Here is a 22,003-nt window from a genome sequence, read left to right on the forward strand (position 1 = left end):
GCCCCACCCAATTCCGTAAATACGCCACTGGTTATCGAATATGAAACCAAAAGTCGCTGCACTTGAAGTGCTTGTCGCGTACTTTCATGCGGCTCCGCATCTCCTCGTTGAAACAAACGACTTTGCGAGATCACCTTGACCCCATCTTGGAGCAATGGAAAGGGTAGAACTCCAAAAAAAGCACCAGCAAACCAACTCGTCTTCGTCTCTTAACTATAGTGTACGGCGAGGTTTCGAATTCGGGCCGAAAGATGGCGCTACGTTGCGGCTGCTTAAGGGCGTTGTACAGGGAAGAGGCAATGTATCTTGAGGCCGAAGTCCAGAGCGGGTCTCGGAAAGTAGGTAAAGGAACTTCTTATCCTTGTTTTGTTTAGAACTTGGAGAGTGTGTCTGTGGTGTTATTTATTATTTTTATTAGCGAATGCAAAAGAAGACCATGGCCTCTATAGACCGGAGTGAGTAACACATTTTTTTCCATTATGCCTCTTTCTTACCGAATTAATGAATTACACTTGCGTAAAATCTGTTTTAATATCATTCAAATGCCTTTATGTCAGGGTTCAAGTTCAGTGACCGCGTTTAAGGATTGCAATTGTGTAATTTTCAGACGCGTGTTGATGTGTGTGTGCTTTGCTTCTCCTTTCATTTATTTGTTTATTTATTTCTCCGAGCCATGTTAAACAATCAGGGCCGGTTCGAATCTGGGTGCTCGCCACCAAAAGAAAAAAAAAACCCATAGAATTCATTGAAATATGGTTTTTCGGTACTTATCGCCATTTAAAAGGCTATCGTTGTATTTACCGTACTTCGGATTATTTTCAAAGAATACCGTTTTGTTTTTGTTTTTTCATAGTCTCGCTATTATAGGAAGAAAATACTAAGTGACGGCGGATTTTTTGTTCCCATTGAATGACAATAGTTGAGCTGCACTCTCTTTTAATTCATGCCTCCAATTTTGATTTGCGAGACCAAAAAATCTTCATATCTCAATCTATACCTTTTCTTTATATGGAAGAGATCAGTCTCATAATCATTCAAAATAAGAATTGAATACTGACATATTTAAGAAAAAAACTGTTAAAATTTTTAGTCCTTCATCTTCCTGTCAGTTCGTATGTGATGTGTATGTTTGTTTCGTGATCGGAAAATGAATAATCCTTTTATTTTTTCACAAAAGTAAAATGTTTCATGAAGTTACGCGTTACTTTTGATAATTGTAAATAAGTTCCAATAAATTTGGTACACACACAACACATTGCGATTTTTAATCCGTATCAAATATTATGAAGGATTTTATTCCCTTTTCAACCGAAAAACAAGACGAAATCAACTCCTATGCCGTTGAAGTACTCGGAAAAATTTATAATTTAATTTTTCTTAAAAACACATTGTATTCACTTCTAAACTTTTTAATCAATTCTAATGTCTATGAATGAACAATTTCACTGCATTTTAACGCTTTATTTATCAGATTATGTTAAGTATAATAACAAGAAAATAATAATAAATGAATAAAATATGAATTTTATGATAATGTAAAAATGATACAGTAATGAATAATTTTCGTGTAAATGATTTGGCAGGTCATTTTGGCTCTAATTGATGTGAAAAAATAAAACAAATACTGTTTTTCAAACAAAAACAAATTACCTAACCTATTACTTTGAAGTACCGTCAGTAGATAAAGGGTTAAAGGGTTCCGAGTTTTTCTATAAGAAATACTATACTTTGAGAGAGAGAAAAAAAGAATAACATTATATCGCTTAAATGTGTAATGAGAATAATTTATTATTCGAGTAAAAATCGAAAATTTTTCGAAACTTGAAGATCAAATTGTGAAAAATGTGTTGAAAATTAAGTTGAGGGAAGATTTGTTTTCCGATATACATCTTGAATTTTGTAAACTGCGCTTAACACTTAAATGACCGCATATTATTTCCCGTAGGCTTACTCCAAGACCGGTGATTTTCTCGTTTGGAAATGAAAAACAAATATATATAGGAAATTAAAAATCGAGAAAAATCTCGTTGCCGGTCTTTTACGTCTCAGCATTGAAACACAAGAAATCTCGTGAGCGGTCGTTTGAGTGTTAAGGGGAAGGGGATGGTGGTGCAGATTCTAGAGCAAGGTCCCTGGGCCATTCAGTATCTTTCGCATGCCCCCATCCCCCTACCCCCTACTTATCTACCTCAGTTGCCGTAAATGTATATTTTTATTTTATTTATTTATTATATACAAGACCTGTGCAAGGCCAGTAGGCTCTAACTCCACAGGTGCACAATTCAAACAATCAATAAAGAGTGAATTTATCTTGCATTAAACAGTCAAGGGGGTAGATACTGGCAGGGGGGGGGGGGCGAATCTATGGACGTGGGGAAGTGATCGGAATGAAATGCGATAATTCATTAAACTTTCGGAACTTCCATACAATATTGCGACAAAAAATTCAAGAAAACTTCGACAAAAAAAAAAACGAGTAAAATCGGAACATTTTTAAAAAAAGTCGGGATGGAAGGAAAAAAATCTAAAAAAAAATAACACTCGAACGGAAAATATGGGGCAAAATGCCGGACATATGGTCACTCCATGCCGAGACTAATTGTTTAAGCTATTAGTAAAATTACCCTCCCAACAGGGAGCTCTATAGATTCGCCCCGGATACTAGGGAGGGGGAAGGGGAGGGGGTTGCTTGATGAATACGATGACTGAGCTGATGCGTAAAATATCAGTCAGTAACCAGCCCTTCAATCCTATTCTTGCCTATAATGGTTATATAATATAAAAATACAAAATGACATGGTTAAACTCGTGCTAGAACCCTGTTTTCCTCATCTTGTATGGACCTTGAATTTTCAAAAGTCTGGTGTGAAATCAGTAAAGTTTTGAAAAATCGAATTTTTTCTTACACGTGCACAACTTTGATGAAACATTTATATTTATTTATTTATTTTTTGTGCAACAGCAGACAGAAACAACCATAATGTTATTGCCTCCATTTTTTCCAAACTTCCTTTATTTTCCTTTTATATTATCCCATTAAGGAGTTTTCCCCCTACAACATACTCTTATATATGTAATCAATTAAAAGTAAATGAAGTGCACCAGACGAAATTAGCAACAATTTTTTTCCCCCAGCTCAATAAAAAAGTAATGAGCCACTTCACTTATCATTATCGTAATCGTTAACGTTTTAGGACAAAGATTCAAAAACTTTAAATCTCGAACACCTCTTAAGCAAAGGAGGGAGAGGAGAAAAACCATTCGAACCCTTTGACCTTAATTAATGAAACAATTTTATCACAATGATTATGCGTGATTTCTATAATTGGGAAAATTGTTTCCATATCGATCCTTAGTGTTCTAATGGTAATGCTGGATTGAATGTTTTTGTTAAGAATTCAAATGTTTATAAATGGGATTCTTATTAGCTGGGGGGGGGGGGGGATTGAAAAATTTTCATTGTATATAGAATGGTTTCATTGAAAACCATTGTACATAGAGTCTTCACAAATCCCAGGCACCAAGTCAAGGTCATTACGGTGACTAAATTTTTTGTGTGTAATTACTGAATTGGTGTCTGCGGACAAATTATGTTAGCATGTCTCTACACCAGGACCGAAACTAGAGGGCCAAAGGGGAATAATTTTGAGGCGACAAATTTTAGGGGAGAAAAAAAATTCAGTTATATAAAATTATCGAATTTCTCTGTGGAGAGAGAGGTGGGCGGCAAAATTATATATATAGTTCCTTCCTCCTGAAATCTTTACTGCCCTGCTCTACGCACACGAAAAGGATTGACGAAGTCCTGGAAAATTTATGAAAATGAGTAGGCCTACCAACTTCTTTAAGTTATAATAAATAACAGTTATTTTCTCGAAAAAGAAATGGGCTTGGCTCCCAAAAATTTGGCTGGTGCCTGAATTATTCCAATTATTTCTAATTTGTCAAGCTCTGACGTACATGAAAATCAAATCTGATGATAGAAACGTGCTACACTATTACATTGAACTTTTTAATTGCGCAAGATTTTTTTAATGGAACCTAATTACTAAAAAATTGGAATTAGATTCTCTCTTTCCGACTTTCCTTCTTGCACTTATAGCGTCAGGTATTTACGGATAAATTTTGTTTTGTAAATTGAAAGAATTGTTATCTTGAATGCGGTTTGAAAAAAAGTTATGTTTGTGTTTTTTTTTTTGTTTTTTTTTTTCCACTACACAGAAAAGAATTTAGTTCAAGTTCTTGTGGGTAGAGGGCCGTTCAGTATAGCACGAGTGGCTGTGCCTGAACCTTTCTTCAATCTCATGTTTTTCGATCTCTAAAACTTCAACCGACGATTCGTGGCTGAGGTAGAACAACTTCACCAATAGTGCTTTATTCGCCCATTTATCATAAAACTTTATATAAGCGCCAATAACAGGAAAATTCAAAAATGAGTTGTTAATCGTAGACATTTTATAGGACTCTGATTTGCCAGTGACTTACTTTAGAGCAGAAAACATCAACAAAAATTTGAATCTATTTTTTTTTTCTGTACCAAAAAATAAAATCCCCCTTCGTAAGAATAACTTTTTCGAAAACCGCATTCGATATAAACATTCCTTCGATTTTTATGCATTTTTAAACTATTTACGAATTTATGGGACACCCTGTAAATATATACAACAATTTCAGGTATAACAAAGGGGATTTCATCATTTACATTATACCGCGTCTCGCATAAGAAGGATGAAAAGACTCTTCGCCACCAAAACATGAGATTCTTTTCCCAATCTCGATGTTCTCGCTGAGCGGAATCACTTGCGGTCAGAATCCAAAACCGACATGGTTTCCCCCCCCCCCCACCTGTCTCCTGCTATATTTTCATGTAATAACGGATTCATAGTATGATAACGAGTAGTCATTCTATCGTGTCTTGCGATTTATGAGTCACGTTTTATTTTTCACACTTTAGATTTTTCGTACAGTATAATTAATTATGCGAGACATCGATTCTTTTAGCTTCGTCGAGGAAACATGTTCCACTGGTTCGAGATCTTTATACGACGCTAATCTCTGACATATCTGCGAATTGTTACTTCCTTGGAAGAAAATTTTCTCCTTCAACTAAGATATTGATTATTTAGTTGGATTGAAATGCTTTAAATTTGAAACGAATTCAAATATTAAGCCCGTCTTCTTGCCTTTTATATATATAAATATTGTAAAAGTTCCATATTTTAAATGAAAAACTGCAAACAAATTAATTATGTGAACTGGAAAGAGAAAGAAAAAAAATATGAGCATTGAAAATTTCAAAAAGAAAAAATCAAGGAATTCAAAAATGAAAAAAGTCATAGCCAATGTATAGGGCTCTCATCAGGAGGGAACTGGTACTGGTGAGTTTCGACAAAAATTAAATTTTCATAATGTGTGTACATTTTTCTATATTTCTAATATATTTCTAAATATATTTCGGCCATGTTGTTCAAGCGAGACGAGTTTACCGGAAAAAAAAAATTCGTACATCTTACTTCAGTGGCACATCTTGATGAGCGAGGTTATGATTCGCTGAAGGGCCTGTCATGAGCCCATTGTTCTAGCAGGAAAAATTGTCGATGGACCAACAGAGGTGAGCTGTAATCACGCTCTTTTCTTAGCCTTCGGTGGCGATATTTTCACAGTTTGAATGGTTTTTCCCTTTAGTGAAGACAAAGAAACAAATATACAGTTATGACGTGTGTGGTGTATATGCGCTAGGAAGAAGTCGAATTTTATGTTCACAACGAATGCAGTTATAAAATAATGTCAGTATTTATAGCAGAAGTGCAAATTGCTTCGAATAGTTTATTGAACAATTATTACGCCCGATCTTATAGAGCAGTGGTTTCCAAAGTGTGGATCGTGAACCTCTGAGGGGTCGTGCTGATAATCTTGGGGGGGGGGGGGGGTTTGTGAGATAATTTCCAAAATATTTTCATTTTGGAAGACATTTCTTTGTGTTTGGTGAGAACATAACTCCAAAATCACTGTTTTGAGATATAACCATTTTCATTGTCATCTACAAATTAGAAATAAAGCATACTTCTAATTAGTTATAATTAGCAAGACCTACTTTTAGATCAAAAAGCCGGGGGATTTTTTTGTACAGAAAAAAAAATTAATTGAAATTTTTCTCGATAGAGGCGCTGCAGGAAAGCAAATCACTGAAAAATATGCAAATCAGAGTGTTATAAAATGAGGTGAGAAATAAAAACAAATCAGAGTCCTATTAAATGAGGTGTAATCCTAAAAATTTTGGTGTACGATTGACATCTCATATCTGAATTTTCCCGTTACTGGCGCTCACATAAGTTTTTCATTGTGATGTTGACGTTGACATTGGGGGATGAAGCACTATTAGTGAGGTTGTTTCACCTCAGCCACGACTCACCAGCTGAAGTTTTTACGAACGTTTCGGACACAGGAGAGATCAAAGAAATATTCAGGTCCAGATTGCAGAAAAGTTACCGTAGTTCCCTAACAATTCGTTTTAGACATGTATATGCCTTTATTATGGTTTTTCACTTCTTTAATGCTGCCAGTATATGGGGAGAAACCCGGGTAGCTAGTGTATCTATGATATATGAGTTGTCAAGGGGTAATTATACCCTTATTGACAACCAATCAACGGGATCAATGAATTTCATTTATTAGTACACCTTGTGTATCAAACCTTAACTCTTAACTGAGCTGTTTGACATGGATGAATTTATTGAAATTCTACACATGTACTATCATCAATATATATTCAGAATTAATTAGTTTATTTAAAAACTATTTAATAGCAGCTTGCACACAGGGCAGTCGCTTCCATTTTTAATGAGGTTGATTACGGCAGGGGGGGGGGGGGAGCAGGGAAATCTAGCAATAAAAATCTTGTCAAAAGAATGGGTGTCACCGAAAAAATTTTTTCAATATAAGGGGGGTCATACTTCAAAAAAACTTGAGAAACACTCTTTCAGCACATTGCTCAATGTTTCTCAAAATCTGTGACGCGCACACCAGGACGTCGTGTCGAGGATGTAATATATGCGCAGTGGTATTATTCTGTTTGCAGGGGAATCGCACTTTACCCTACCATTTCCACAAGTGTCACTGCCATGAGAAATCTTCGTGAGTTTGGTAGTTAGGACAAAGGTGCCACTGGTAATGACCACTAGGGCAAGAGACTCACGAGTAAATAATCACTTGAATGAGGAGCTGTTCGGATAAGGGAGTTTTGGATGCCTGATGCCAAAAGTTCGAGAACTACATTGCAGTTTTCCAAACTTTTTGTTCTGATGCACCAAATTAAGCCAACTCATACGATCTTACGTTGTACCTATAGATTCTGCCGTCCTTCTAGACCAGAGATTGTCCTCCAGTAGGTGATCTTGCGCACTTTGGGAAACACTGGTATAAAGCTACTGAAGCTTTACTAGGCGGTCTTCCAAACGGCAGTGACGTCATCAGTATAAGCTGATGTGAATTTTGATTCTCTTCCACATCAATAAGCATCTCCGTCGACTTCGCAAAAGAATAGTATGTACACGGATTTTACACATATGACATTAAATTTAATCATTTGGTTTTTGTATTTCTCTTACCCCATTTCAAGAGTTACGTTCGCTCATTTAGATGATCTTAATCTCGTAGATGGGTAATAGAGAAATGAATATAACGCCTTCACATGCTAAATCCATGAGGGTGAGGAAAAAAAGAAAGCCCGAATGGAAAACCAAAGTATAAAAAAAATGAAGTAATATAAAACACTTGTTTTCTTCAACAAGTTTTTGTTGTATTTTTATGTTTTCATTCGCGCAGTTGGTATTATGGTGTCGCAGTTTGCATAATTCTTTCCTCGTAGTCTCGAGAGAGAGAGACAGTTTTTCTTTTTATTATATTGGACGTATGCAATTGCTGTATCTAGTTTTTGCATGGGAAGATGGATGAGAAAAAAGGAATGATAACGTCGATCACAGATCTTAGGATTAGCTATGGGGATGCTTAATAGTGCAAGACGTTTTTCCTTATGCTTAGAAAATTATCCATTCGTCCGTGAAATGTCTGGAAAACTTTCTACGTGAATTTTTGTTGTCCAACTAGCCCTGTATTTTGTTTATTTGTTTTCTTTTATTTTTGTCTCAATATTTCTCTGGAATGATATCAGCTCGTGTCTGCATTTCACCGGGGATTTTTTTTTTTTTAAATAAGAAAAACAGAGAAGAAGAAGAGAGATAGAGAGAGCCATCTCCGAAGATACCGTCATCGGGGCCATGAGTTACTTTCGTGAATGCACATCTTTAATGCTCCATCGGTTTTCAGATTCGCGTCGATTTATTTATTTATTTTTCTATTCCTATTACCTTGTTTTTCTTTCGTTTGTTTGTTGTTATAATTTGTTTTCGTTTGGTGAAACGTGCGAAAGAAAGAATGAATGAGGGAGATTGTTTCTCGGTGCCAGATGCGCGTGGAATGCTCAAATTTCCACGTATTTGTTGCTTGACCGAGTACCTTAGTGAACCGTAACCAGCGTTAATAATTTTCATTTTTGTGAGTCGTGATTCATTGGTTTATAAGATTTTTTTTTTTTTTTGGCATTTCTTTTCTGGTGCTATCGGAATTGATAGCTATACAGTCTAGAAAGGTAGTTAAAGCTATTGAAAATCGAGTGACAGGGGGTAGGGCGAAAAAGCTAGGGTGTACTGTAGGTGTACAATAACATTCCTTATTACCCGGACATCATGAAAATTGATAGTTCTCGCAACGGTTGAATCGATTTCCTTATTAAGTGCTGCAATTATTGCTGTTGTGATCGTGCGCTATAGTTTAATTTGTAATTTGAGTAACCTTTGATCGATATTGCATCAAATGGTTAAAAAGCATATACATGTATATTTTTTAGCAAATTTAAAGCATATAATATTATGTTCATTTCATAGACGTAGCCAGAAATTTCTTTCGGAGGGAAACAATTAGTATTCTGGGGGTAGGACCAACCAAACGGATAGAACTGTAAACTTAACCGTGTGATTTCATATACACAGGGTGCATAAGAAAGTCCCTTTATCCTGGAATAACTCGCGGACTTCTGATTCCAAAAGCATGCTTATAATTGTTAATATCATGAGAACATTCATGCTTCCAAAAGTATAAGAATAACTTGTAGACTTCAGATACGTCATTCATATTGCAAGGGATTGTATAGTTACGTATTAAAATTTTAAAAAAAACCTTTTTATTTGTCACCCTGTCTTAAGAAACCCAATCAGAGAAAGTTTTTGGCCTATCTCTTTTCCTCCTCCTAACCAGAACATGGCCCACCGCTCTCTCTCTCTCTCTCCTGATGGCCTATCTCTCTTGAGCCCAACAAAAATAATCCATTCTTTCGAGTGCAATATTCCCTTAGATATTTGAATTTCATAGAAAATGAACGAAACAACCACATATACTAACGGACTTTTGAGTTCAAATATCTCAGGGAATTTTGCGCTTGGAAACATGGATTTTTTTTGTGGGTCAGGAGAGACAGGGCAACAACTTTCTAATTGGGTCCCACCGACCCACCAATGTTCGTCGTAGAATAATCATTCGGCAATGAAGGTCAAACACAGAATGATATTTATTGGAGAGCTTCACAACATGTATATGCTCGAAAATTCCTCTGAGTTGTTGGTACGGCATCATATCGACTGACATGGAAGGTAGGCTGTTTGCTGGCGGTGCAGTCACACTAACATTTTATGACCTGAAACACGTCGCATTGAGACATCGGTACGATTTTTTTCGCGTCTCTACATTGCCCTCGGCTAGCTCTTCCAGTATGTTATAGCATGCACTCCAGCAACCCGCGAATTGATTCTGAAATCGAAATTTCCCGCGTAAAACTGAAGTTGAGAGCACCGACACCGACACCTCTGTACAGAGATGCATATGGACCATCGCTGCGTTCGTAAGCTGCTCCATCTCGTGTGCGGTCAACGATAAGAATGTCGGGGGGGGGGGGGTAAATATTCTAAACGATTCTGCGTTCGTTTAGAATATAGACCAAATAGTGGCAAAGAGCGGCGTTCACTGCCACTTATTCTATGACAAACATTGGTGGGATCGGTGTGTTGCACATTCCGGTCACGTTTGAGCCATAAATTCAGGGGTACCCTTTATTGATTGGCTCTTGGATACAGTTGCAGGTAAAATGCAGCGGAACAGTTCAAAACTTTGTCCGCTGTGGAAAACCAGTTCGAATTCCTTACATCTGTGTTAACGGACTATTATATGCACAATTAATACTTTGGTGTTGTTACTACCTTTCTTTTGTCGGGACATGTTCCGAAATTCTTGTGTTCGATCTGATCGTGACAGCTATAATTTATTCCCGAGATGTGAAATATCATGAAACAGCATTTCGTTTCAAATTTGGATATGAGCCAAGTTCATTTTATCGGGGGCAGCACCGCGTTTTAGTTTTCTTCTACCGAAACCAGTTCCATTTGACGGTTTAATGTTTATTTAATGGACGTAGAAAATAAATTGAGTAAACAGCAGTGGCATTCCCTTTCAAATTTATTTGTTTGTTATCTACACATTACGTATTCAACAGCTGTTGTAAAACGTTTGTTTTGTAGAACTGAGTTCACATGTTCCGTTCTCATCATTCATATTAGTGTTTCTCTAAGTGGATAATATCGTCCCCTGGAGTGGGAAGCTGGAATTGTCCGTGGAGGGGAACCGATAGCTTTTTTATAGGATCCCAATGATTACGTATGCTGCGATGGGTATGCTGAAGAAAACAAATTCTGATGAAGGAAGTGGTATGACAAATAAGTTAGAGAGACTTTTGCATCGACCTGTGAACATAAGCGGATACAGGCTCTTCCAACCCGGGGGGGGGGGGAACGAATCACAGAGAGTGTATGTAGTAAAGGGGGGCAGGCGAATGTCTACCTCCACCCTTCCACCTGTGTTAATGATGCAATTTCTTCACTGAACGGGGGGAGGCGATCGACCCCTTCTTCACCCTCTTCCTGTATTCGTCTGTTCCCGTGAAGTGAATGGTAAATCAACTGTTCCAAGACAACTCTAGTGATTTGATTTGGGAAGTGGTCCTTAAAACCTATCGAGCAAAATATCGAGCACAAGCGTGGAGCACTCTTCGGTGTTTCAAGATGTTGCACCCCAGTGCTCCTGAGCAACAAGTTGAAGATTTGGAGAGTTGGCATGCGTATGTAAATAGCAATTGAGTGACGAACCGCAATGCAGTTAAGCGTAGGTTGAAACAGATAATGTCAATACAATATTATGTTGATTTTTCCAAGGAAAGAATTAATTTATGTTAACGACTTGTAAAAATACGTTTTCGGTGCGATTTCAAAACGCCTTGGTTTTGGGTTTTGCACCTTTTCGCATGCAAAACTTGTGATTCCTTTTGTGTTCAGAAAGACTCATTTGTTACCCCCTGCAGTCTAGACACATTTCTAGACAGCGTTGGGACAAAGAAGAAACAACTAGGGTAGTACAGTAGTATCTCCCTCCATATCTCCTTCTCTTGACGATAGCCATACCATACCGGTATGGGGAATACATGATTTTGGTAGTGATTTCATTTAATCATAAATTCACTGTTGTGCCGATTGTACCAAATACTGTCGGCCCCGCTTAATCGGATATCAACGATTCCAGCACATAATAAAGCGGGCGTGTCCAATTGCGCGGAATACAATTCAATTGCCATTTTAAAACATAACTATAGTTCGTACATTGAAAACTGATGAGAAGGATCAATATTAATAAAGCTTCTCGAATAAATCAGACATAAAAAATATAATGAAAAATATATTTAATTACAATGATCACAATCCCCAAGATTTTTACTTTTCATTAGGAAAGTTAGTGCCTTCTATTGGCTCAACAGAAAACAAAAATAAAATAATTAAATGTACGTATTCAAGTACTTAAATGTATTTATCTCAACATAGTAACATATTTTTCATTAATTCCAAATGTTTCATTCAATAAAAACATTTATGTGTATAGAGGTTGATGTGTATTAATAGTGTGAAGCGCAATATTCGATTAAGAGGAGGAAAGTCCTTAAAATTGTCATATTAAGCCGACAACTTTAACATCGTCTCTACGGGAGAAATTTTGGTGCCGGAGGATTTCATCCATTTAAGCGGGATCGACTCTATATAGGTCATTTGCGTAAAATGTTAAATCCATAAAACGTATGAAATTTATTAATGGAAAACTAGTAGCAAATTATAGTCTAGTCTATAAGACTAAGTGATTAATATAGTCTATAGGACCAGTGATTAATATAGTCTATAGGACCAGTGATTAATATAGTCTATAGGACCAGTGATTAATATAGTCTATAGGACCAGTGATTAATATAGTCAAAAGGACTAGTGATTATATCTAATGAAAACTGAGAGGAAAAGGTATAAATACACACATTCCGTGAATATGTTTAAACTTTCAAACAGGTTCTTTCGTTACATGTGATAATTATTCTCATGATAATTCAGAAGTTAAAGCTAATTTTTTATCATTCAAATCAATGGCTCTCAAATTTTTGTCACCCGCGACTCCCCGGAATAGTTTAGTAGATAGATTCACTTATAAAAAAACCACTTCAAAGCATAAATAGGAACACAAATCAATGTCTCCATCCCGCCGCGACGCCTCTGACAAAGGTTGGCGAAACCCCTAGGAGCCACGACGCATACGTTGAGAACCACCGATTCAGATTTGATGGACTATTTCGCGAAATTCCACAGTTAATCCCAGTTTATCAATGAGTGAATATGTTCTCTTTCTCTCCGAAATCCGATCTACCGTAGCTCCCTTACATATTTCCTCCTCGACTACATCATGATATTATATGTATTATAAATTTGGTATTTTTAGAGCCGACTCTCATTGTTATGAAACATACAGGAGAAAGAAACGAATCATGCCAAGCTCTCGGTGAATGTGGTGGCGGCTGCGGGAAGGTGCCTACAGTGGCGTAAAAGGGAAGAGAAGGGAAGGATCGTTCGGAATCGCCCTGCGCATGCTCTCATTGCCTCGGCCATTGATCTCACATATCGATCGGTAGAGCGGGCCAAGGACATTTGCTAGAATCTAACTACGTACACCAAAAAGAAGAAGCGATAAGTGGCAGAGGCAGACTCCTGCTTAGGAAAAAATAATAAAAATACTCGATGAATGAAGAAACAAAAAAAAATGAAAATAAAAGAGTAATTCGTTGACGTACGTGGCGACCGAAGAGATTGCAACAGACGCGGCGCGGTATAAAATAAGAATTTATCTCTTTTGAGATGTTTCTAAATTAATTTAATACGATTATGTCTGGCATGTGGACGATTAAAAAGAAAAAAAGCGTTTCCAGAGCATTAGCATTTCGCTGAACGACATCGTAGGAGAGATCATCATTAGCGAGGAGTCAGAAAAAGAACTATCTCCCGCATGTCTTTTTATTTTCCCGTTTTACGAGCTATATTAACAATTACTTATCGAATTAATATATTTTTACCATTCAATCAAATTCAACTGTGCTGAAGAAAGAAATGAAAAAAATCATGTAAAGGACGAAAAATGGGTTTTGAAGAAAAGGATTTTCTGTACCTTGATGGTGCTTCTTCCCAACATGTGACAGATATTCTAAGCCGAATTGTTTCTAACGTGTTAGAAATACTTCTTAAAGTCCATTAAAACGGTACTTCGCAATTAGAGGGGAAATTGTCGTTATAACGGATTTCCTGTTATAAACGAATTTTAGTTTCTTACACCGTAGAAACATGTAAAGAGGCAAAAAACGAACTGGATAAATTTACCTTTGTTTTTCCCTTTCATTTTGAACTACTTTTGCTGAAATATGCATCTGGAGTTAGCTGCTTATATGCATGAACAACGTTGATTGTACATCAAAATTTGGCACTTTATGGAATGCAGCAGTTTCGGCAGCTGGAGTATTCGTTGCTCTATAAAAATGTCCGACAACACTTATTTTAGGCAGAGGAAATTATTGATATAATTATTATAATTATAACTATTTTCGTATGGGGTCAAACCCATGCAAGGATGACGTACAATTCAAACACACAATTCATTAGTACCATAACCACAGCTTTTACACCTTTATTGATATAATTTAAGTTTATTGATTTAAAATGAATTCATTTAGGCAGAGAAAATGATTAAGATCTTTTTGCTCTGTGTCCAGTCGATGTCAAAACCAGAGGGGGTGCCCCACCTTCCCAACCAACAGGTTAAAAAAATTGTTTTTTAGAGACACAACATAAGAAGATAAGATACATCACGTGGTCTTCTTAATGAATGAATTTCACCTATGAGAAAAGGATGGAGGGATTAAAAAGTCACTCTCTTTCTCTCTCCAGGCCATTTTACGTATGATTCCTTAAGAAAGGGAAAGGAAAAAGCGATTTTCGAGAATTTCCGTTGCTTTATAGCGAACGTGTTCTCATTTTTTATTCATAAATAACTCGCTATAAGCATATATTTTGTATCTTTAACGCTAGCTCTTCGACAACCACTTGTGTACAGGATTTTTACAAATGTACGTTCAGGGTCGGGATAGGGATTTTTCCCTCTACAATATGTACGCATATCTTTACAAAAGAGGAGGCTTTAGGCTAAAGGCAGTAGTGGTGTTATGATACGAACTTACCTAGCGGGAGCAAGAGTCGCTCGAGCTTACCTTCCGCCGTGGTGAAAAGCCGCGCGTGAGGACCCTGGTGGGAGACTCAAAGGGTTTTAGCCTTGGAAGACACTGGGATATACCTGATTTTTTTGATTTTTTTTTATCCGTCCAAAGCCGTACACTGTTTACCCAGCAAAATGATCTTGGCCATACTTCTTGGTCTTAAAAAACCGTCCTGTTTTTTTGTTGTTTTCTTTTTGGTACAGAGCTATTTCACCGTTCTCAATTATGCCAGATAACTTTTCTCACATTATAGCTCTTATTGATGAGCCATCATATTTTCTTGCCTTTTGGAGTTAAATTTTTTAAATTAATCTTAAACTTGGTGTTGAACACATTAACGCCAAAGTACCTACTCCAAGGTTCCTAGGGCAGAAACTAGAGGATTCTGGTGCTCGAGGCTTTGAACTAGTGAGAACCCGAATTCTCTCTTTGCCCACTCCCGAAATATTACTGAGAAGGGGAGGGGCACAAAAATACACAGTTGCCACGTGTGTGTCTGTCCATTCTTGTTTCTGGTATTATGGCCCCAGGCTCTGTCTGTTCCCTCAAGTTTTCTGAACATCTTCGTTGACAGTGCATGGCCCAAAAAAGTGACAGCCTGTGATGTCTTGTGGAACTTCATTATCCCAAAAATTCAAAAATTGATGTGTCTAAATAGCCTAGACTGCCGCCCCTTCCGACCAGCCACCCGGGTTCACCGCGTCCGTAGCCATTAAGCCGCTCCTGAATGGGAAGCCGGGATTGAATTCGTGTTTGGGTTTGGTTGCGAGTGAGGCATGAGGGCTCGGGTTATGGGCTCAGAGCCAAACAGAGGGGCCCCAAATTTTCATTCATTCTAAGTTTTTTATTATTTTAAATTACTTTCTACTTCATTGTTTCGTTTTATTTCATTATCGACTGACAAGATGCACCCAAAAAATATTTGGGATTTATGCTCTGAACTTGTTAGCTTATCTTCTCCAGAGCCCCTGTACTAGTCGAGTAGTCTACTGGTACTCAAAGTGTGAATCACGGCTCCCAGAGGCGTCGCCAACTTCTGCCAGGGTAGTCGCGATGACCTGCTTGATGCGTAGCTGTTCAGTGCTTTGAAATTATTTTCTACACTACTCTGGGAGGCCACGGATAAACGCATGGCAAGGCCAAGGCCCAGCGAATAATATAGGGGAATATTTCTCTGTTCCGTAAAATACGGGATGACCCGATGCTCCTATACATCATAGGCGGAGATAGACTTGGAAGTCTGGGGGGGGGGCACGAATGTGTAGTCGCCTGCCTCGGCTCATCCGCAGCTAAAGATGCTTGCCACCGCTCCGTTCGTAGCTGTAAATGTTTGTCTTCGTTCAGGCGTTGATACAAAGAGGGCGATGGGAATGACCGCCCCTTCCAAGAGCCGAATAATATGGAAAAATTTCTGTCCCGTGAAATAGGGGACGATCGAACTAATAAACGTAATTCGCCCCTCCCGTCAAGGTTTCTAGAATATATCCGCCACATCGTCCTGGATCCGCGCCTGCACTGTGGTAGTCCAAAACCGCGATCTGAGATATCACCGGTGTCTATATGTTCTTAGTAAGGTGTGCGTTCTATTTAACTAAATGAAAATTGATAGAATTTCGGGCTAACGCTAGGTGTGTTAGGAAGGTGCCGTCATTGCTGCTAGGCGGTACAGCAATGATGGAACGAGAGGAATCGGTATCGCAGTTCCGATCAGTATTTCGAAAAAATTTCCTAGTGGGCCGAAATTGGATTGATTCACAGAGAGAAGAGAAACAAACGACTTGTTGACGACCGTTTTCGTTGGGTTCGTGAACTGCGTGTCATCTCACGGGTAGGCTGTTGGTTGCAGTCGTTGTTTCTTTCCACAGTTGCGTATCCTTTCCTGAAAACGCTATTCTTCGGTCCGTGGAGAAACTGGTTTTTTAAGCCTTTTATAATGTAATTTTCTTCTCGTTTTATTTTATTTCGTTGCTGGAGCTGAGTCTCCTCTGTGTGTCTCATGCGACCTTGACTGCGATGTAATGATCTTCGCATTACTGACCCAAACAGGTTTTTTCAACCCGTTCTTGCACGACGCGTATTCATTCGGCCGGATCCTCTCTCTCGTCTCGTTTTATGCTTTATTTTATTACCATTTATTTATGCACGGGTTTTCTGCTGGATGTTCGACGTCCGTTGCGCTCTCTCACCGCGCCATTGTGTAGATGGAATAGATAGCATTTCTAATGAGATTTTTTTCTTTTACTTTTTTATCGAAGTACGGTGCTGCCACTGCACCTGTTGCGTGTAATTACGTCGCCAATTTTATATTGTTTCATCGCCGGTAGATGGTGCTATCGTAGTATATTTTTTTCTAATCCACAATGAGAACTATCGTAAAAGATCAGATCCAAGGTTTCTAGAATATATCAGATCCTTATTATGCCGTCAGGTGATGGTTGCCATAATTTGGAGAGCATTTCAGAACTGCTGCTTCAGAAACTCATTCTAAATGACTTCGGCTCAAAACAAGGATTCTTAAACTTTTTTGTGTTACGTAGCCCCTGCGCCAATAGAATGAAGACCACGCGCGGACCTCCTTACAAAATATATGTTTCCAAAAGTCTGTGTCCTTTTTGGAGTTTAGAAATTTTTCTCTTATTTCTAGAGAAATACTGGGAAAATCGTTCTGAAATTTCGGTCATATATTCGGTTCATTCATATTGATACTCACCATTTCCAGTGAAAATTTAGTCATGAGTGCATTTAGTGGACCGACAAAAAATTAAATAAGAAAAAAATGCTTTCGATCAACCCTGTGTAAGAAAAAGCTGCAAATGACTTTAACAAAATATTGTACTCACTTTGTGTAATATTTCTATGCATTTTCGTGGGAATAGCCCGTATATTCACGAAAATATGAATGTTTTCTATAAAAATTCCAATTTTTATCGCATGATGTTTTGCTTATAACATGCCGAGTTCTCAATAAATTTTTACGAAATTTGCAGAAAACATAACGCTTTACATGACACACTGTATAGAAATTTAAAATGTGACAAATCATTATTCGATGAGATATGAGTATTTTTTAGTAAATGACTATTAATTTGTACATGCGAAGAAAATATAAATTTCATTTTTCATAATCTGATTGCCAGACATATAGTGCGAGTGTATGATCTGAGTGTATATGTATACATGCTTCCCTATCTTAACTATGTCAAAAAAGTTAGGCTGGTTTCGTGTTATGCTGGTGCCGCCATCTGTTTTCCATGTTTTGAAGTGAAAATGGCAGATTCCTGAATTTTCGTGTTGTGTGAGTATTTTGCGGAGAGACTTTTTCACGTCTCAAAGTTGAAAAACCACAGAAAGCCCCACTTCAGTCAAATTGATCTCCCTGCACCCACCCTCTTTCATAATGACTGATCCTAAACCATGGGGGCGTCACTAACAACTGAAAATTTCTGAAATTTTCAGCAGTTACTGTGTTTTTTACCCCCAACGTGCATGTAAGAGATCATTAATTTTGCCGTTCGATTCAATTAATTTATTTACGCACAATTTCTGAGCAACTTTCGATAATAAATACGCTTTGCTTCTTCTAACGGGATTTTCTCTGCAACAATGTGAAAAGCTTGCTTCTTTCTCCTCGCGTCTCCATCAGGGCTATAGCGAGGGCGCCCCTGGTATTGACTTGCGAATCTATTTATTTATTTTTTGCACTATATATCAATTCACTAGAAAATCAATATAAGAAAGCCGCTAAAATTCCTAGACCATAAAGACGTGGGAGGTCGTGATGAGAAGTGTACAGCTTGTTAAAACAGTTTATTTCAACATAATTCTGCAGTATTTGTCCGTACTAAAGTGACATGAACACGTGTGTTCGAGAGTTGGAGAAGAAAAACAAAATTCTTGAAACTACACAAAAGAGTACAGGGTGTCCCATAAATTCATAAACGGTTTAAAGATTCATAAAAATATAACAAATTGGTATATTTGATTGCGGTTTGCAAAAAAGTAATGCTCTCGAAGGGAAATATTTTGTTTTGGTGCGAGAAAAATTTGGTTCTTATTTTTGTCGATAGTAGGCGCTGCGCGATAGCAAATCACTGGAAATATACAAATCAGAATCCTCCTATGAAATGCAGGGTGTACGACTTCTTTTACTAGTGCATACGTGAGGTTATCATTGTGATGTTGGAATAGGATAAAAGTTAAGTTGTTTACCACAGCCACGAATCGCCGGATCGACAAAAATTTAAACTAAAATTTTTTTCTGTTCCAAAAAAAATTCCCCTCCGTACGAATAACTTTTCCACAAATCGTATTCAAATTACTTCAATTTTTCTGAATTTCCAACGCTTTTAGGAACGTTTCGGACACACCAGAGATTGAAGAAAGGCTTTGTTCAATCATGCCTGTCGGACTTTGCGCAGCGCCCTGTATAGCCAAAAATTTGAACTTATGCTTTTTCCTTTACTAAAAAATCCCCCTCGGGAGAATAACTTTTTTTTTTTTGCAAACCGCTTTCAAACTCACCAATTTATTATATTTTTATGAATTTTTAAACTATTTACGAATTTATGGATTTTGTTTTTTGTGGCGGAATGACCAATTAGGCCAAACTGCCCCAAAACAAACGTCCAACAAAAAATAAATCACGATTTTATTGGACACCCTGTATATTTTGGTGAGAGGAGGCGATATTTTAAACCTTCAAAAATCAAGCTAATCCCCTTTCTTATCCCCCCCCCCCATATGTAATTGAACTTTACTGTTTTGTTTTTTTAGTTCTTCCTTCTAGTGTAATCATTTTAAAGGACTGCATTAATCTTAACGATGTTGCAGGAAAAACCTGCTATTTGATGATGAGGTTTTCGAGTTCTATTTGATATAAACGGACGATTGCGATTGGAGGTCATCAGAATTTGTGAGATTCCCATCTTGGAACATGGGACTATAGACCACCCTATACGTTCAGGAGGCCGAGTGCGTTCGGGGCTTACATTCTCAAGGTGAACTTGTACTTTCATGTTGTTTTCTCACCACAGTGTTATGTGCTTGCTTATACACTTACTAGCTGGCCGGCTGTAGTTGTGATAATAGTTTCCCCCTCTTACATCCCCCCCCCCCAGATTATTTCATTTTATCCTGTGCTCGTGGCAGCTTCAATAAAAGGGTTCTTTTTTTAAGAGAGCGCGAGAAAAAAGTCGACTAGTTCGCCTTGGTTCGACCAGTTTGACGCCAATCCTTTCTTCAGTCTTTCGACTCTCTTCTCTGGTCATCACCGAGGGAGAGATTCCTTCCTCCTCCGCCTCATCATCATCATCTCGCCCTCACCTGCGACTATGTGTGTTGTTTTGTGGCAATGTTGATGGTAAATAGCGCATTAGCCTGTCTCAAAATATCGTGTGCGAACACAAACATAATCTGAACATAATACAGGGAATTTCAGAGCTCATGGTGCATGGCGAGGGGGGGGGGGAGAGACTGATAGAACACCACTAGACAAACACAAATCACCGTACAACCTGTAACTACTACTAAACCATATGTGCACCTGTACCACATTCCTCTGCCGAATTTCTGACGAATTGGTACATGTTGGAATGTGTGTAGGCCTATATGTGTTGTGAACCTTGTTACTGTGCAATGCTTGCTAGTGTAGTGTGCTGCCATCTGCCACTAATTTTTCTAACTATGCGTGAAGTGCAATGACTGAATAATTGAACCGTTGTAGGCCTGTTACTCTCTGTGGTGCATACAACTTATGACTGGAACTCAAGTGGTTTAGCAATGGAGTCTGAGGCAAATACTTTTTGGCGTCCTTCGGATACGACTGTCTGAAAAGAGTTTCCTTTCACGTCTATTATCCTAATGCTGTGGTTCCCAATGTGGGAGTCGTAACCCCTGGGGAGGATCATACTGATGACTTTAAGCAGTAATTCTCAAACTTTTGCCACCCCTGACTCCCTTGCCGTGACAGAATTTATCCACGGCTCCCCAGAAGAGTCTGAAAGAAAACTAAAAAGCACTAAATAGGCAATCATGAATGTCAACAGCTCGCCGCGGTGTCCTCGACAAAGGCTACCGACGCCCCAAGGAGCTGCAGCGCACACTTTGAGAAACACTGGTCGAATCCCATAGTAAAGACACAGACAATAAATAACCCAAAAATTTAAGGTGTTTGTTGTAGACAAACTTTGCACTAATATAGTGTTGACGTTTCTGGCGATATTTTTGGCTGTCAAAACAAGTACACTATAATATTATTTTTGAAGCATCGCGAAGAACGCTGCATAAAGCTAGTGGCTTTTTTATGGCACCTCGTTTGCAAGAAGAGGAATCTATGTCAAGCGATTCCGATAAAAGACTGCAGAAGAACAGATATGGGTATACAGCCGTGACTTTCAAACATCCCTAATTCGCAGTTTCTTTGCTCTAGTAAACGTTCATTCACAGCTCTCCAGAATAGCCTAACAAAAAACCCACATCGAAGCAATGAACAGATTCATATGAATACCGCAAGATCACCACGACACTCGTGACAAAGGTTGGCCACGCCTCCAGGAGCTACGATGTGCACTTTGAGAATCACCGGTATACAAAAACGAGCAGTCAAAACATTCCTGAGCCGAAACAGCACCACACTAGAGATAGACCTATTCCTAGTATGGTGTTGGCCGAAAAGAGCATTTGCCGGAAGATGAACAAGGAAGCCAAACTTGCTGAGGCATTCGGCCAAAGAAAATTCAACTGGAAAAATGTTGACAAAGAGGTCCTTCACACAGAACAGAAGGAACCTAATTTTTCAGAAATCAGCTACTATTTAGAACTGAACCGAAAGGACCAGACACACCCAAATTTTCATCACTTATGCGATTTCAAACCTTCCCGAAGGATAGATGCAACTAGAAAAGGTATAATCGCAGGTTTCCCTCAAAATGATTTCGATGTGTGAAGATCTACGAGAGTGAAGACACCGTCATAATAAATCTGCCATAAAAAATGCCGCCCCGTTTCTAGGCGGATGTCTCATACCTGGTGCCGGTCCTGGCGGTACGTGGTGTGTTATGAAATGATGAGAAACCTCCTTCTAACCAGAACATGGCCCGCTGCTGTCTCAACGAAGAGATATAAGCAGGTGGTCAAAGACCTGTGTCATGCTGGAAAGAATGATGAGGGACCAGACCGACAGAGAGCCGCTATGATGGTCGAGTGGTCATAGTGACGGACTCGCCCGGGTTCGAACCCCACTGTCGCCATAGTGGTGGTCGGCTGAAGTTAGTTTTC

The 22,003-nt window shown here is 38.3% G+C and overlaps 1 protein-coding gene across 1 annotated transcript in view; it reads left to right on the forward strand.

Moving 5' to 3' along the window:
* The first annotated feature begins 264 nt into the window (after positions 1 to 264).
* The window catches only part of LOC149069456 (retinoic acid receptor RXR-alpha-B-like), an 85,638-nt gene continuing 63,899 nt past the window's right edge, over positions 265 to 22,003 (forward strand). Inside the window, exon 1 of the mRNA XM_089249249.1 lies at positions 265 to 455. Within this exon, the coding sequence (XP_089105375.1) occupies positions 422 to 455 (34 nt within the window). The 5' untranslated portion in view covers positions 265 to 421. The remainder of the gene's footprint in view (positions 456 to 22,003) is intronic.

Source organism: Pholcus phalangioides, unplaced genomic scaffold (genome assembly GCF_987345545.1).
Source record: "Pholcus phalangioides strain wild (caught in Gottingen) unplaced genomic scaffold, Ppha-v1.0 ptg000022l_1, whole genome shotgun sequence".
Classification (NCBI taxonomy): Eukaryota; Metazoa; Arthropoda; class Arachnida; order Araneae; family Pholcidae; genus Pholcus; species Pholcus phalangioides.